This window comes from Pteropus alecto, unplaced genomic scaffold, assembly GCF_000325575.1.
Source record: "Pteropus alecto unplaced genomic scaffold, ASM32557v1 scaffold281, whole genome shotgun sequence".
Lineage (NCBI taxonomy): Eukaryota > Metazoa > Chordata > Mammalia > Chiroptera > Pteropodidae > Pteropus > Pteropus alecto.
The window spans coordinates 17,457-33,668 of record NW_006431909.1 but is presented as its reverse complement, the minus strand read 5'-3'; the positions used below and the strand labels follow the sequence as shown (position 1 = coordinate 33,668).

General features: G+C 40.0%; 1 protein-coding gene across 1 annotated transcript in view; it reads right to left on the bottom strand.

Moving 5' to 3' along the window:
• Window positions 1-1,424: 1,424 nt before the first annotated feature.
• Window positions 1,425-16,212, bottom strand: part of LOC102878619 (zinc finger protein 134-like) — a 25,278-nt gene continuing 10,490 nt past the window's right edge. The window contains exon 4 of the mRNA XM_015598831.2: window positions 1,425-2,717. Coding sequence (XP_015454317.1) covers window positions 1,955-2,717 — 763 coding nt within the window. The 3' untranslated portion in view covers window positions 1,425-1,954. The remainder of the gene's footprint in view (window positions 2,718-16,212) is intronic.

The following is a 16,212-nucleotide window of genomic DNA, read 5'->3' as shown; positions in this document are numbered from 1 at the left end:
CTCTTCCCTATCACATTTTACAATAATTAGTAAGAAACTAGGCCACTTTCAACACTTTTGATTAGAAACCTCAACTAGATGTCCATAAAAAGACTTCTACATGAATATTTGCAGATTTATTTTTAATATTTAGAATCTGGAAAAAAAATGTTGATAAATGGATAAATTGTGGTACATACAGACTACCCAGCTTTATAATGAGCTATTTGTACACACAATAGATGACTCTCAAAATAATTATGTGAAAGACGACAAAAATAAGCTTTTAAGGTTCCACTTAAAATTTTAGAAGAGGCAAGTTTATGTATATCAAAAGTAAATCAATGATTGCCTAAGATGGGAAGTATTTGGAAGAACATTGAGAGATTATGAAGGGGCATGAGGTAATTCTGGGGGTGATAGATATGTCCAGTATCATGGCTTGGGTGGTTTCATGTGTACACACATGCTAAGGCTTAACGAATGTGTGGCATATTGCATGTTGACTATACCTCAATGAAACTATGACGACTGTACCTAAATGTCTGGGTCTCCTACTTCTATTGGAAAACCAGATTTGGGCATCAGTATACTGACTCTACTACTTCACTCCTAATGCCATGTGAAAAACTCTTCCAGAGTAGCAAGAAAGACTGGAAAGGAATGAAGGCTATTGCCCTGAGTCACCAGGAACTGGCTAGTCACAAAAATCTACATCCTTGGACCATAGTTATCTCTTGTCAGTCCTGGGGCACTTGCCCATGCAGCAGAGACAACAGGTAAAGAGCCCAGAGAGGAACAGGAATCAAGGAAAACTACATTCTTTGTTGTGACACTGACCTGGGTCATATGATAGCCCTGGAGAATCTATTTTCCATACACCTAGATCTCATATAGCCCCAGAGGCTGGAATGTTTATGAATATGTTTTCACAATGGCACAATCACTCTCATTTGTTGTAGTCTTTCCAATCCCTATTATTCACACCTAGAGTTTCTGTATTACTCTTGTCCTTCCTTGACACAGTAGGTCTTACAGCCAGTGAGTTGTGTACTAGATTCTGGCCTTTGGGGCATGTGGAATTCATCACCCCTCAACAGTGCTGGAGAATACGGGACATATGCTGGGAACAAGATAATTCATGTTGTTCCCAAACACAATATAGATCATTACAATAGCACCCTCTTCAAGGTGACATCTGGACCTTCAAATAACTGAAATAGACAAAGTTGGCCCCACCAAGCCCTGAAATCTAACCCAAGATGCTTTTGTCAGCAATGGAAATGAACACCAAAGTTGGACTGAGAATTGTTCTCTGCCAACTTACTGTTCATTTGAGGCATGCAGAGTTGGAGTCCCCCACAAAGTTTACCTCTTTAGTTTGGCAGGTCCTAGTTGTTTTCAAAAAATTTCAAACAGTAAAAAGAACCAAAGAATCTCCAAGATTAAAGATGGCATAAATAACATCTTTATTATCACACATACCAGAGCAACATTAGGCAAGTCTAGGCTTGGTAACTTGGAGGCTGGAAAAATCTGTCACAACTATCACGAGACGAACAATAGCCATGAAGAAAGCAAACCTTTTTTTTTTTTTTGGCTACCAGAACACAACTTGGGTCATGTCCACACCTTTACCAGTCAGTGGGGAGGGAATGAGGACCCCCCATTTAACTGTTTATTAGAATTTCCTCCAAGAATTGAAAAAAGAATACAAAGTTCTGCCTTCTCTGAGGATATTAGGGCGACTAAGCTCGTAGAGTTGAGATGGTTTCAGCCATAGGTATTGACACAAATCAGGCAAGGAACCTGAGCACGTCTGACAGTGCAATACAGCCCCTGAAAGCTTCTCCTGTACCCGGCATTCATAAGGTACCTCCCCAATGTTAATGTTTAGGTATACAAAGTTCAACATCTGATTGATGTCTCCCTCTCAAAGGGTAATCACCAAGCTCCTGTTGTGTTGAAAGCACTCCTAAAGCCTTCCTGCAGTGTGAACTTTCTGGTGCCGAATGAGGTGGGAGCTTAAGCTATAGGCTTTCCCACATTCATTACACTCATATGGCCTTTCTCCAGTGTGAACCTTTTGGTGCCGAACAAGGTGGGAGGTTCTGATGAAATCTTTCCCACATTTGCTGCACACAAAAGGCCTTTCACCTGTGTGAACTCTCTGGTGTGCAAGAAAGTCAGAGCTTCGACTAAAGAATTTCCCACATTCAATGCACTCAAAAGGCCTTGCCTCAGTGTGAATTCTCTGGTGTTTAAAGAGGGTATATTTGTGGCCAAAGGATTTCCCACATTCACTGCAAACGTAAGGATTTTCTCCAGTGTGGATGCTCTCGTGCTGAACAAGTGTGGATTTGTGTCTGAAGACTTTCCCACAATCGTTGCACTTATAAGGCCTTGCTCCATTGTGAACTCTCTGGTGTACAATTAGATTGGAGTGATGGCTAAAGTATTTTCCACATTCACCACACTTATAAGGCATTTCTCCAGTGTGAATTCTTTTGTGTTGAGTAAGGTTATCCTTACGGCTAAAGGATTTCCCACACTCGCTGCACTCATAAGGCCTCTCTCCAGTGTGGATTCTCTGGTGCTGCACAAGTGTGGCTTTGCGGCTGAAAGCTTTCCCACACTCGCTGCACTCATAAGGCCTCTCTCCAGTGTGGATTCTCTGATGCTGCACAAGTGTGTCTTTGCGGCTGAAGGCCTTCCCACATTCACTGCAGTTGTAATGCATCTGTCCGATGTGAAAGGCCTCCACACTCTCAATGCTCCTTGTCTTCCTCCTGCTGTGGGTGGCCTTTTGCTGGTGACTACCCAAACCTGTCTGGAAGTTATTTTGCTCCTCTTCACATATAAAAGGCTTCTCTGACAGATGAGGTTCTTCACGAACTCTACAGTTCTTTATAAGTGAGGTTTTGCCTTTGTCTCTTCTTAAGAGTTTTTCTGCATTGTACTGCTTCTGGTGCTGGTGAAAGTTTGTACAGAAAAAGAATTGTCTTCCACATGCCTCACATGTATAAGGTTTTAGTCCATGATGTGTTTCCTGATGTTCATCTGGGTGCAAAATACCTTTCAAGATGGGGCCACATATGTCACAAGAGTGAGCCATCTGAATTGATGAACCTGCTTTGCAGTATGACCATGTGATACTTCTACAGAAATGCTCTGCTCAGGTGCCTCCTCATCCTCCACTCCACACCAACAACCTGAAGACAGAAAAATGCTACTGAAATGTACGTTGACTTCTGGTGAGAGAGGCAACCCTATCACGAATGTGTGTCTAACCCACCCAAGACTGAATCCATGGGGTTAGTGGCAGGATGACAGACTTGTGGTCAGGTTAATGAAAAGAGCAGCCATGACCTACTAGGCTCTAAGGGTCACAGAATGAGGAAGGCCTCATGGGGGATGTAGCTCAGGAAGAAGACGCAGGCAGGATCTCCAACTTACTCCTTGCAAATGACTTTTAAAAGAGCCTTGGCTATTGTTAACAAGTGAGTGCTACATAAAAAAATCTATGTCCAGGCCCAGAAAAATCCAATTTAAAATTAGCAGGTACTGAAGAACTATTTAAGGATATACGTATGTCTCACAATACATTAGCATCATCCAATATAGGAAAGCACTGTTGAGGGAGGAGTAGAGAGCACTGGTGAGTGGAATGGACAGCCCTGGGGGTCAGAGGTCAGAATAGAAATGACTAGTGTGTAAGGTGTCCAGAACAAGGAGGAAGAAATAGAAATAAGTTATGGCCTATAGCCTAAGCACCAAACAGTAGTGGGCATGGGGCAGGTTTCTGGTGCTATCTGAACCCAGTCTTGAAGTCACTCTCCGCAAGCTCTTACTAGGGCCTGTCTGAGTCCCTCCAGCTGTGGCTAGTCATGACCTCTTGGTCAGGCGCTCAGAGTCCTTTCCCCTGCTATAGTTCAGCAACCACAGAGCATCTGGAAAATACCAGTCAGAGGAAAGATGGCAAGTGAGTCAGTTCTGCCCCAAGGAGCGATTAAAAGAAAAACATTACAAAATGAGCATCAGAAATGTCTTGCAGGAACAACCCAATGAGTCCCACAAGCAATGACCATAATTGTAATTCATTACACAGGTTGGCCGAAGAAAATATCAATTAAAGGAAAGGGGCAGAATCTGGGTGTCACAGGGGTGTCACACTGAATGTAGTGAACAGAGCCATCCAGCCAGGGAGAGGCAAAGCAGGGCAGTATCCATAGGCCGACCACAAGACTCCTTACCCCAAAACCCTTCCTAGCAGAGGTTTTGGGCAGAGGAAATGGAGTGGAGGAAACAGTACACACAACTGAGCCCTGGCACCCAGAGAACATATGTGAAGGAAAAAAAAAACAGCACTGCCCATGTCCAGTTATGAGAAGGAAATGGCAGCCTCTGGGGGAAAAAAGAAAGCTGAGCACAGCCCAGAAAACTGGAATACATGGGGCCTTACCCAGGATGGCTGTAAATGCAAAACACAGAAAGCACTGCATTGTGATCTAAGAGTCTCTGAGCCTTATCAAGTAGGCTGCACTCCTTCAAGGAGAAAAACACAAACATATCCTCAAAAGTTACATGACATGCATTAAGAAGACGGCTAAGCACAGAGGCTGCCTCTCTCCCCAGAACTCCTGGTCTAGTCACCATATACTTACTTTTCTCCCCAACTCCACAGCTCAGACAAGATACCAGGCCCTTTGTGACTGGTGCATACTCTTTTCATTTTCCATTCATTTTGTCCAGCCCAGAACAACAGGCAGGTGGACAGGTAGCCAGACATTAGAGTTGGGGCCTGGCATGCAGGGCCCAATCCTTCTCCTGTCAGCTAGTCTCCCTGGAGTCCAGAAATTATGCCTCTCATACACAAATTTGAGGTCAGCACTCTCCTTAAAGCCCTCAATACCAGAGCCATCAGACCATGAGTTAAGATTCTATCTCCACATATGTATCACTCTTTAGACCACGGCTCCCTCTTATCTATGGATACCCACAACACAAGCACCTCCCACATGCAAATCTGCACACGGCATCTAGAGAATGCTTGGTTAATGCATCCAGGATCACATGTGGCCCCAGCTGATGGCCCCACTGCCATAGGTATCTCTGAACCCAGCTTTTAAATCCTCTCTTCCTTGACTCAACTTCAGCAATCCAGAACCACATACAGGTATTAGATAAACCCAGCCTTTTTCCACTGCGCTATTGCACATTGAGGACACTATAGCCTCATCAGTCATAGGCTTAACACCAAACTCTCATTCAAAGCCCACATCCACCGGCCTTTTATTGTGACTCTGCCAAATGACCCAACTGTCCCTGAGCTAATATACGAGCTTGACTGAAACTCCCCACATCACACCAAAGGTCACCACAAAAGCCTAGAAAGCACGAAGAAGAAAATAAGCACCAGCTTTGGCCTCGCTTTCATCTCATCTCTATTACTGCTACACCCCAGCAGCCATTTCATATCCACTCTCTCCCTAGAAGACTTTGCCTGCTAGATCCTATTCTTCTCTGCCAACCAGACACCAACTTCCCTTTTCTTGCCTTTCAGGTAACTTTTACTCCCACTCTGCTATGTCTCACTCCCTTAGCAGACCCCTAAATGGCACTGCCACAACAACATACAGGCTCTCTAATTCTGACATACAGCTCTGCTCTACTCTACATACTGGCTCCACTTTGTGGATGTCTACAACTTGAATCCCTCTTCTGAACTCCAAACCTGTGTCCAGCTATCCTGGTTGATACTGCCACTCAGATGTCTTTGGAGTATCACAAATTTAACACTGCCAAAACCTAACTCCTGATATTAGTCCCATCACCAACTTGTTCACTATCTCAACTCAGGATTTTTCCATCCTTACACCTTCTCAGGCCAAAAAATGTAGGGTCATCCCTGACTCCTCCCCTTCTTTCTCTCACCCTCCACATCAGAAAATCACTCCCTCCTTTGCTCCAAACCTTCCATAGCTCCCACTACTCTCAGAATAGAAATCTAGCTCCAAGGCTGCCATTCCAAAGTTGAATCCTGTCCCCTGCTCTCTGATCACACCAGACATATGGAAACTTGAGGTTTCCCGAATACTCCCAGTGCAGTCTCAAGTGATGCATTTGTACATGGTGATTCCTGTGCCTGGGACACTGTTCCATACTTCATCCCATTGCTTACCAGAAATGGAAACCCTTCTATATAATTTGAGAATAGAAGTCAGGGTTCAAGACCTTTGGTGACACTCAAACACAATGGCAGGTAGATAGTAGGTTGAGTCCCAAGACACTGCCATTCACCATACTGGGTTGCCAAGATCATGAGGGTGGGGGTAAGTTGTACGAGGACTAGCACACTCTGGAGTCACCTATACAGGATCATAAGCGCTTCTGCAACCACAGCAACCGTGCAGGAAGAGGGAACCAAGAGTGATAGGTTACAACAGTCCTGCTCTTTGGCAAGGATGATTTCTGATCATCTAACCTCAGTGGCTCACACTTCAGTGCTGTCTCGTATCAGCTGTGACCATGAACAAAGATGTATCTCAATGTCCTCATCTGCAAAAGCAACGATAATAGTGGTACCCATCTAATAGGACTGCTATTTCTAATAGACATGTTAATACACATCAAATACTTTTGATTTAGCTCTTACTGTCCATGAACTTAACACTTTGCAAATGTTTTTGGTGAAAATGAAGTGACAGGTTTTTGAAATTCTGAGTATGCTTTTAAAGCTTTTAAGAAAATTTGACATTTAAGACTGTCTATTGTAACCAAATGCCTAGAGGCAAGCACTTCAATTATTAAGCATGAACATAAATCTGATTTATCTTATCTACGTATTTTTAATTTTTAACTGCCTGCCTGCTTATGTCAAGTGTTCACAAGTCCTTTCACCAAACCAGCCTCCTCTTAAAGTGAGCCTACTGGTGGCCCTTCATCAGAGATGTATATCTCTCCTCACCTGAGGAACTGGGGAACTGATGTACTGGCACCCTATACTGGTCTGAGGCTCTTCCACTAGTCTGGCTGACTTTTCCTCTGCTCCACAGGCAGCGCCTATGGGGGCAAGCAGAGTACACAATGTGGCAAATCTACAGCACCACACACAACATGCTCTCCAACCCAGGAGAGGCTCCTAATACCCTATAGCCCTCTCCTCCTGCTGACATCTGCTAGAACCCTTTCATATGCCAAGTTCACTCCTTTCTGGAGGTAATCTCTGGGGTATTCACCCCTTCTCCCCTGTCCTTCAATCTCTCACCTTGGGAACCATATAATGTCCTTAATATTCTTCCCTTAAATCTGCATGTCCAACTGCCCATGTGACATCTCTACTGTGAGACACCTCAGATTTACCATGTCCAAAATCCAACTCCTGATCCTCCTTTAGGGTGCTCCCTGCTCCAACTTACAATTTCCATTCTTTCAGGTGGTCGAGGGAGTGGAGGGCTGTTTTTGGAATAGCTTTTCATTCTTTACTTTCACTCACAGCGGTAAATGACACAATCAAATCTTGTTAGTTCTATCTGCACAATTACTCCAGAATTTAATGAGTTCTCCATCCGCAAGCCCTCCTGCCACTGATCTGCTACAGCCACCACACCACCATACTCATGGAGTCCGTTGACTCCTCCCCAGTCTCCTTGACTCCACCTTCATCATCCCCACCTCACCCAAGTCCGTTTTCCCCGAGCAAACGTTGAGATACTTTTAAAACCCTTAATTAGATCCTGTCTCTCCACCGTTCCCAGCGTCCTTGCAACGACCGTACTGGAAATGGGGGCTCCACCCACAAATGCCTTGGAACCTGAGCTTCAGTGCCGTCATCAGGCACCCTCATTCGGAGCCTCAGGATTCGGAGGTGAGGGTCGGGCCGCGTCAAGGTCCAGGGAACACAACACCTACCTACGCCGGGCTCATCCCCGCGGCCGCCATCACGATCGCCGCCATCACGGTCGGGACCGTGCGGAGCTGTGAGAATCCCAGACTCAGGCCTTCGCGGGCGCTGCCACCGGTCGGCCTCTTTGCAGTGGGCCGGATGTCCTCTCGCGCTTTCTCGCTTCTGTCACCTCAGAACCAAACCAGAGCTCACAGACCTCCCCTCCCACGGCCTTTCCAAAAGCCGACAAGATGTCTACCGTGAGGAAGACGCCGGAAGTCCCGCCCAGATTTTCACCGCATGACAGAAACTCCCGTAACAGTCCGCCACCGCGTGGCGCAGAGGTTTCTGGGTAATGTAGTGCCCCCTGGGGTGTAGCTCCGTACAGACCGCCTTAACTCGCGGGAGGAGGCCGCGTGGTACCGCGAGCGGCGATCGGAAATGGCGTCACGAGACTCCGAGGACGCGGCGGGCTTCGGACCTCTTTCAAGAGTCCGCACTCGGGTTACGGCGCAGTGTCGTCTGCAGGGATGTAAGAATGTTTACAAATATTCTTTCAGATATTCCCCAAAGCTACAGGATAAAATAAATGGACGTGCCACCTGAAATGTCACCCTGCATGTACTCGCGAGTGCATTCTTATTTGCCTTTTTTAAAAAATACGTGTAGATCAAATCTTTAAGTAGTTTTTGTGAGCTTCACTTGGGTCAGGAGTAAGAGAATAATCTGCAGACAGGGCTGTGGAGCGGAAGAAGGAGGCCGGAGGTTGGGGGTCCCTGAAGCAAGTGACTAACTGGAATGCCTCCTGTTGTTAACCTAAAAATTAAAGGCCTTTCAAAGTGAGGGACTGCAAGCATTTATTTGAGATCAATAATAGTTACTCTAATCAATGATTCAGGCAGAAACCCAAATAATGTTCTGATTAGGAGACCAAGGCAAGGAGTACTATGAGACAGGGAAGGGGAACAATTATATCAATAGAAGGAAGGCGTTTCTACTGGTGCAGATAACATAGTGATGTTAATTCTAAACAATATTTTAAAATTTCAGTCCAGTATCATCAAACCAGCAGTCATAATACCTGTTTTCTTGTTATCTTTGTAAACAGTTCTTTGGAACACAAGGTTATTTTGTTTTAACATTCCAAAGCTTTGAAGCATGAGAGTGTATGTAAGGCAGTTCCTCTGGGGGGGCATCTCTGGCTCCATGTTAAACTGGCTCTATTGTTTTTTTGACACTCTGGTTTCCTCAGAAATGATTCCTGACAGGGCTATGGAAAGGAAGACAGAGAGGGGGCCACTTTGAAATAGGAGGTCAAGGAAGGCACCTTTCCTGCCTGTATAGTCACCAATGGTGTCCAACCTAGGGAGATGCACTCTTTAATCCAAAAGATATTTTTTGGCCCAAAAGCTGAGATATATTTATTTCCTTTTAGGAATATGCCACCTATCTGAAAAGAACCATTGTAAGTGCTCTTGTGTGTCAGGACAGTAGCTGACATGGTCCTAGTGGCAGCAAATGTGCAGAGGTGACATCTGAACACAAAAATAAAGATTTAGAACACTATGATCTCATTTCTTTTCTGGGAAGTGATTCTCATTTCACTTGCAATTATAGGTTGGGAGTTGAGATTATTTATGATAAACCGGGGTGGGGGGAGGGGTGCGGGGGGAGGCAAAGGGGGAAGGGGAAGAGAAAAAGAAAAGGAAGAAAAACAAACATCCTTGAATTGTTCAAGTTACTGAAAGTTAATAATTGTGAAGTTATTCACAGATATGTGCAGGAGTGGCTCTGAGGAACATATCTATGACAGGGGAAAACCAGCAAAATTTGAACTGGGAACACTGAAATCTTAGAAGTGAGAGAATGAAATTGAACACATGGCTGTGTTGGTGCCTTAAGTGCATGGAACAAATCTGAAAACAAGAAACAAAGACCCCAGCCATCGAGGAGCTCACACTGCATTTAAGAAAGACAGAGGAAGAGATGAGAAAAAAAGAAACTGGATGACATAGAATGTTAGAATGTGGTAGGTACAATGGAAAAGAGAGAAGGGCACCAAGAAGCAGGGCAATGAGATGCAATATACAGCCAAGGGAGGCTGATCTGCGCCCAAGTTTTGTTTTATGAAAGTTGTTAAGTGACAACATGGATAGGCCAATGCCATTGAAAGAAAAGTTTACTATTACAATTCCCCTAGAAATGAGAGGCATAACATACCACGCAAAGCCACAGAAGGAACACCATGTTTTGGTTAGGAGGCAGAAGCAGGACCCAGGAGAAAGCATAGGCCAGAGCCTTTATTGTGTTTTCTGTCAGAAAGGCAAGGCAGGGTAGAGTAAACAGCTGAGGACTGGCTAGTTAGAATAATTCCAATGGACTCTGGGTTATAAGACCGGTTTCTAATTGCCAGTTACTTAACCCTGGGATAATTTAGGACACATAATTTTGTTCTTTTAAGTGATTCTATACTCTTAGGTAATGGAGCCCCATTCAGGGTAACCACTGAGTCTTTATGTAAAACATAAGCCTGTGAAAAATATTAACACAAATTAAACTCCTTAAACAAAATGTGCAGATTTTCAATTGATTAGGGGACATCAGGCTAATAAAGAAACAGCTCTAAGAGATAAAATGTTCTTGAATTTATTAGAGGCCAGAAATTTATTTCATTGTGATTTGTCATTCATAACAGCCATATTGCTTAAATATATTGGATTAGAGTGATATTTAGATAATTTAGGTACAGATTTTATATTTAGGTACATTATGTACATTAAACTATTTTACATAACTTCAAAAAAATAACGATTAATTTTTCAGTATAATTTTAGCTAGATATCATAGAAATGCAGAATTTTACATTTAGCCACATATAAGATATTTAATGACCAATGTTTGTAAATTTAATGATAATAAAAGTCAAATGATTATTTAAAGATGGAAAATAAACATGAAATGAAAATAAAATTCTTTAAATTTTTCTTTAAGCACCGATGACAGGCAAAATGTTCTAAAGATTCATTTTATTCCATAAAAAATGATAATTTTCAAGGTCTGTTTAAAAAAACAGAACTGGACAGTAGTTAAAGTAATAAAAGCAGACTTTAATCAGATGGCAATGGGGGAAAAGAGACCTCCACATTGAACTGGGCTCAATTGCGAATACAGCATGAACAAGTAGGGGTTTATAGCCAAATCGGCAGATGGAAATTACTAAGAAGAAACATCAGGGGTAAGAGAGGATTCTTGCTAAACTGACTTGACAGGATTCTTGGAGAAGGCAGGCCAAGGTGCCTGGGAGATGATGGGGATGAGGAACCTGATCAGATATCGAGAGTGATCAGATATTAAGGAGAAGAGGATTCTGGCTAAATCAACTTAATAGGACTCTTGCTAAAATTGGTCAATGCAAAGATTGGCACGGAAGTCCAAAAGTCAAGGCCTAGTGAGGCAGAGGATTCAAAGAAGCCTGACTAAAGATAGGTCAAGGAGAGACTCATATCTGACCTCTAAACATCAGTAAATTAGAAATGCATTATTTTACTACTTATTTTTTTAATGAAAAAATATTGTAACCTAAGGTAAAAAGTGGTAAGCTAGACTGTGTACTAAAATAAATTTACTTCTATTGAATTATTTGTTCTTTTTTATCACAAGCCATTTTGATTATTTTACCGACTGGACAGTTCTCAGAAACCCATGGCCTCTCTTATGAAAAGTTTTAATCATTACAATGACCTCCAACACCTGCAAGAAGAAGCTTCCACCTACTTTACTTCCTTCCTTTCTCAACATACTGTATATCAAAAATTCTTTGCCAAACACCATGAGCCTCCTTCAATTCTGTGAAGTCCACCTGTGCCATCCCAACAAAGTATTCCCAGGTCATTTTTTTTCTCCTTGAAACACCGTTTGCTCAATATGCTTTGGCAATGCAAATAAATCTTCTGGATGTCACTTCAAAGTTTGAAGTGTGTTTCTTTCTACTCTCATATGTCATCATTATTGCCTGATTTTCTCCAATAAATAGCATTACATAATTTTAGAAAGTCATCTTTGAGTCACAATTTATACTATGTTCATTTTTTGGCAATCTTATAAGTATGAAGCCAGGATTATTTTTGTTATTCTTTCTATACTGAATCTCAATGTGGTGGCATATTATCTGGCATAAGACATGAGCCTATGGACACAAATAAGTGATTAAATAAATGATAAGATGTTTTAGAGGGAACTTACTATCCAGAAACCATACTTCAAAAAATTATTTTTCTTCACCAGAAGGCAGAGCAAACTGAGAGATGGGTGTCACTGTCAAGGAGCATGAAGGGGCTGAACACTGGGAAGCCTGAAGATACCAGTGCAGAGGTTTTCAACAGCCATTGGCTTGGGTTCACAATCAGGGCTACCTAAAAAGACAAAATAGAAGAGAGAAAATAAAAGGAGAGGAATATGCTCACCAGGACCAAGATGGTGCACGTGGTTCTGGCCTCATGGGGAGTTCTAGGGGCATGGCTGTTGCTGTGAATGTGCTGTACTCGCTGCTGATGCCTGTGCAGGATGAAGACCATAAAACCACTAGACCAGGCCATGAGGCAGAAATATATAAAAATCAATGAAGGAGATGACTGGATGTAGTGAGATATAAGTTTTCTCCATACTCATGTTTCTGTTCTTTCTTGGTCCAGTAACATTCACGGCAATAAAGATATTTAACAGGAGATGTAGGATCCAGCAGAGGAAACAGGCAGAAGCCAATGCACATTAGGAATCTAATCTTTAAATTCTATCCACTTAGATGTATTAAAGTTGAGCTTAATGGCCTGAAACCACTGAGGCAGGCAGTGCCAAGGGAAACGCCCACTCTGTGTAAATAGAAGACAAACTTACATCCAACATCACCCAGAAAATATTTCAACCCAAATGTTGCCATTCTCTGAGGAGTTCCTTTGTTAAAAAGAACCAAGTTGTTGGCTATGACTAGGTGGATGAGAATCAAGTCAGTGGGTCTCAACATGTGCCTAGTGAGCAAAGTAAAAATATAAAGACAAAGAAGTGAGGAATTTTCAAGGACCCCAACTCCAGTCTGAGTGAAGAAAATAATACTCAAATTTAAGTTAGTAGAAACCATTTCATCAGTTTAAAAGGAGGATATTGATGGCTGATCTTATTTGAATCACAGGAATCTGGAGACCAAAATAGAAAATTTGTTTACTCTTGTTATACCAAGAAAATTTCTTTGATCACATAAATTTTCAATTCAATGTAAATATTTAGACATGCCTTTCATGTATGCAAAATAAAACCTTGTGGATTATTTGTAATAACAAAGATTGGAACTAACCCACTCTCAAGCAAGGGGAGACTGATTGAATGAATCGTGGTACATTTTCACAATGGAGTACCAGTCAGCTTGATGAGGAAAGTTTTCTCTACTGCTGCACTTCCAGGATATGCAATGAAGTAAAAAATAAAAAGTGTCAGAATATTGTGTGCAGTTAACTTTACTGTCCTAATTTTTATCCATTTATCTATGTGCATACGGTTATATTTTAAATAGAACGTATTTAAAAATTATAAAAATGAGTACGTGTAGGTGATAGTGGAGACAGAGTAGAGAAGTAAGTATGAAGTTAGACTACTTTCAATATATCTGGTTTGTGGCTTTGGTTTAAAATTTTTTACATATTTATTCTAATATATGGTAGCAAAAATATAAAACAACTCAAACATATAAACAAAATATAAAGAAATAAACCTAAATGCGTGCCAAGTTGGGGTTTAACCAAAAGAAATTACTTTTAAACATTATGATTTGAACATATATTCTATCACAATAAATGTGAACAAAATAAGAGCAAGTTATTGCAGTTATAATATTGAGTAAAAAATTGGTATTTTAATTCTGTGATGTTCTATATATACAAACACAAACACATATATGTCTATATATACACACACACATACACACCGTTTTATTAAAAGAAATCAACTTCCTGAAGAAATAAATAAACCCACATCTGGGGTATAGAAAATGACCTCAGAACTCCTTATTGTATAAGAAAACGAAGGAGCCACCTCAAACCACTTGGGTTATGTCAACAGGACCCAGCAGTTAACGTGAAAGATTCCTAATGGCAAAGTGTGAGACATTTTCAGCATCAAATAGTAATTTTAATGAATTAAAACAATTAAATGTTTTCAAAAAACAATTTTACTTAAAAAAAAAAAACTTTATATTTGGTGGATGATAGAAGACCAAATCAAAATATTGAAAAAGGGAAAATAAAGAGAGAATTAATATCTTTTTTCCTACTTAAACTTTTTCCAAGAAACTTTCTCTTAAGTTTCTACTTAAATAGAGAAAAAGAGAACAGAAGTGGAACATCACCTAAATTGAGGCAATAATCATTAACGACTATAGGACCCTACAAGGGACAGGTCTGTGATGAATGTCATAAAGGAAGGGTGCACAGGCTATGAAACAGACTATGAATAGAGAATCCATAAAATGCTGCAAAGTATTGACTATGTAGGGAGGTAGGCAGATAAATATATGGGCATAAAATCAGATATTTTTGTATATGAAATAGATAAAGATTTACAGGCATGAAAAATAGTAGAAATTTAGTGTGACTAAAGGAATTTAACATTGGTTGGGAAATAAATGTTTATTCAATATATATTATAAAAATACTTGCACTTATCTGAAAAATAAAGCTAAATTTCTACTGCAAATCATTTAGACAAATAAAACCACTTATATACCAGCATATAAATGGAAAAATCTAAACCTAACAGATAAACCATATGGGAAGGAATATACATATTTTTTGAAAACATGACTTGTAATGAGTACTTAGTAAGCACTATATAAAACAGACGTGTGTGAAAATGTACAATTTATATAAAATGAAAGGCATGAAAAAATTAAAACAAAGATATAACAGAATAACAGAAAAAAATTTACATAATGGAAAGGGGATGCAATTAATTATATTCTAAGTAACCATTTATCTGATTTTCTTAATCTGCAAGGAACATAGGGGTTCACTTATCTTTTCAATTAGTGTTTTCATATTCATTGGATAAATACTCAAAAGATGAATTGCTGAATTATATGGTAGTTTTATTCTTAATTTTTATTCTGATTTTCTTAATCAGATAAATGATTGTATATTTTCTAACATTGAAAGTTATATAAGTAAACATTTCTGAAGAGAAAAAAATACCAAATATAAAATATGATTTTTCTCAGAAACTAACAGGCAAATGCATAAAAAATTTTACATGAGACACCATTTATATGTAAAAATACACTCATTTGCCAAATATTTAATTCAGGTTCACATCTTCACTTTAAATAATAAATTTTATTGGAATCTCACATGACTATCTAGACAAATATAAAGTGAATTGAATTAATTCTGGTTTCTCCATTTGAAAATCTTTATAATGGTATAAGAGTAGGATCTTTCTAGATTTATAAAATATTATTATAAAAATATTCAGTTCCATTATTCACATTTAATTAGATAGCAATATTTTTTCATTTTTTATTAATTTTTATTGAGGTAACATTGGTTAATATTATATACATTTCAAGTGTACATTATAATTCAATATGTTTACTCTATTGTATGCTCACCACCAAAAGTCTAGTTTCCATCCATTACCACATATTTGACCCCCTTTACCCACATCCTCCTTCTCCTCTGGTACCCACCATTCTGTTGTCTATACCTATGAGTTTGGTGTGGTTTTATTATGTTTGTTCATTTGTTTTATATTCCACATATGAGTGAAATCATATGGTTTCCATCCTTTTCCATCTGACTTATTTCACTTGGCATATCCCAAGATCCATCCATGTTGTCACAAATGGTAATATTTCATCTTTTTTGTGGCTAAGTAGTATTGTTCATATATACCACATTTTCTTTATCCATTCACCTATCAGTGGACACTTGGGCTGCTTCCATATCTTGGCTATTATAAATAATGCTGCAAGGAACATAGGGGTTCACTTATCTTTTCAATTAGTGTTTTCATATTCATTGGATAAATACTCAAAAGATGAATTGCTGAATTATATGGTAGTTTTATTCTTAATTTTTTTTAATTAATTTTTTTATGGTGACATTGGTTAACAAAATCCAATCAAAATGATTGGATTTTGTTAACCAATGTCACCATAAATTTTAACAGTAAGGCATATATACATACACTTTAACAGTAAGGCATATATACATACCTACATACATACATACATACATACATATATACATATACATATATATATACACACACACACACACACACACACACTGTGTGTTCCTCTCCCA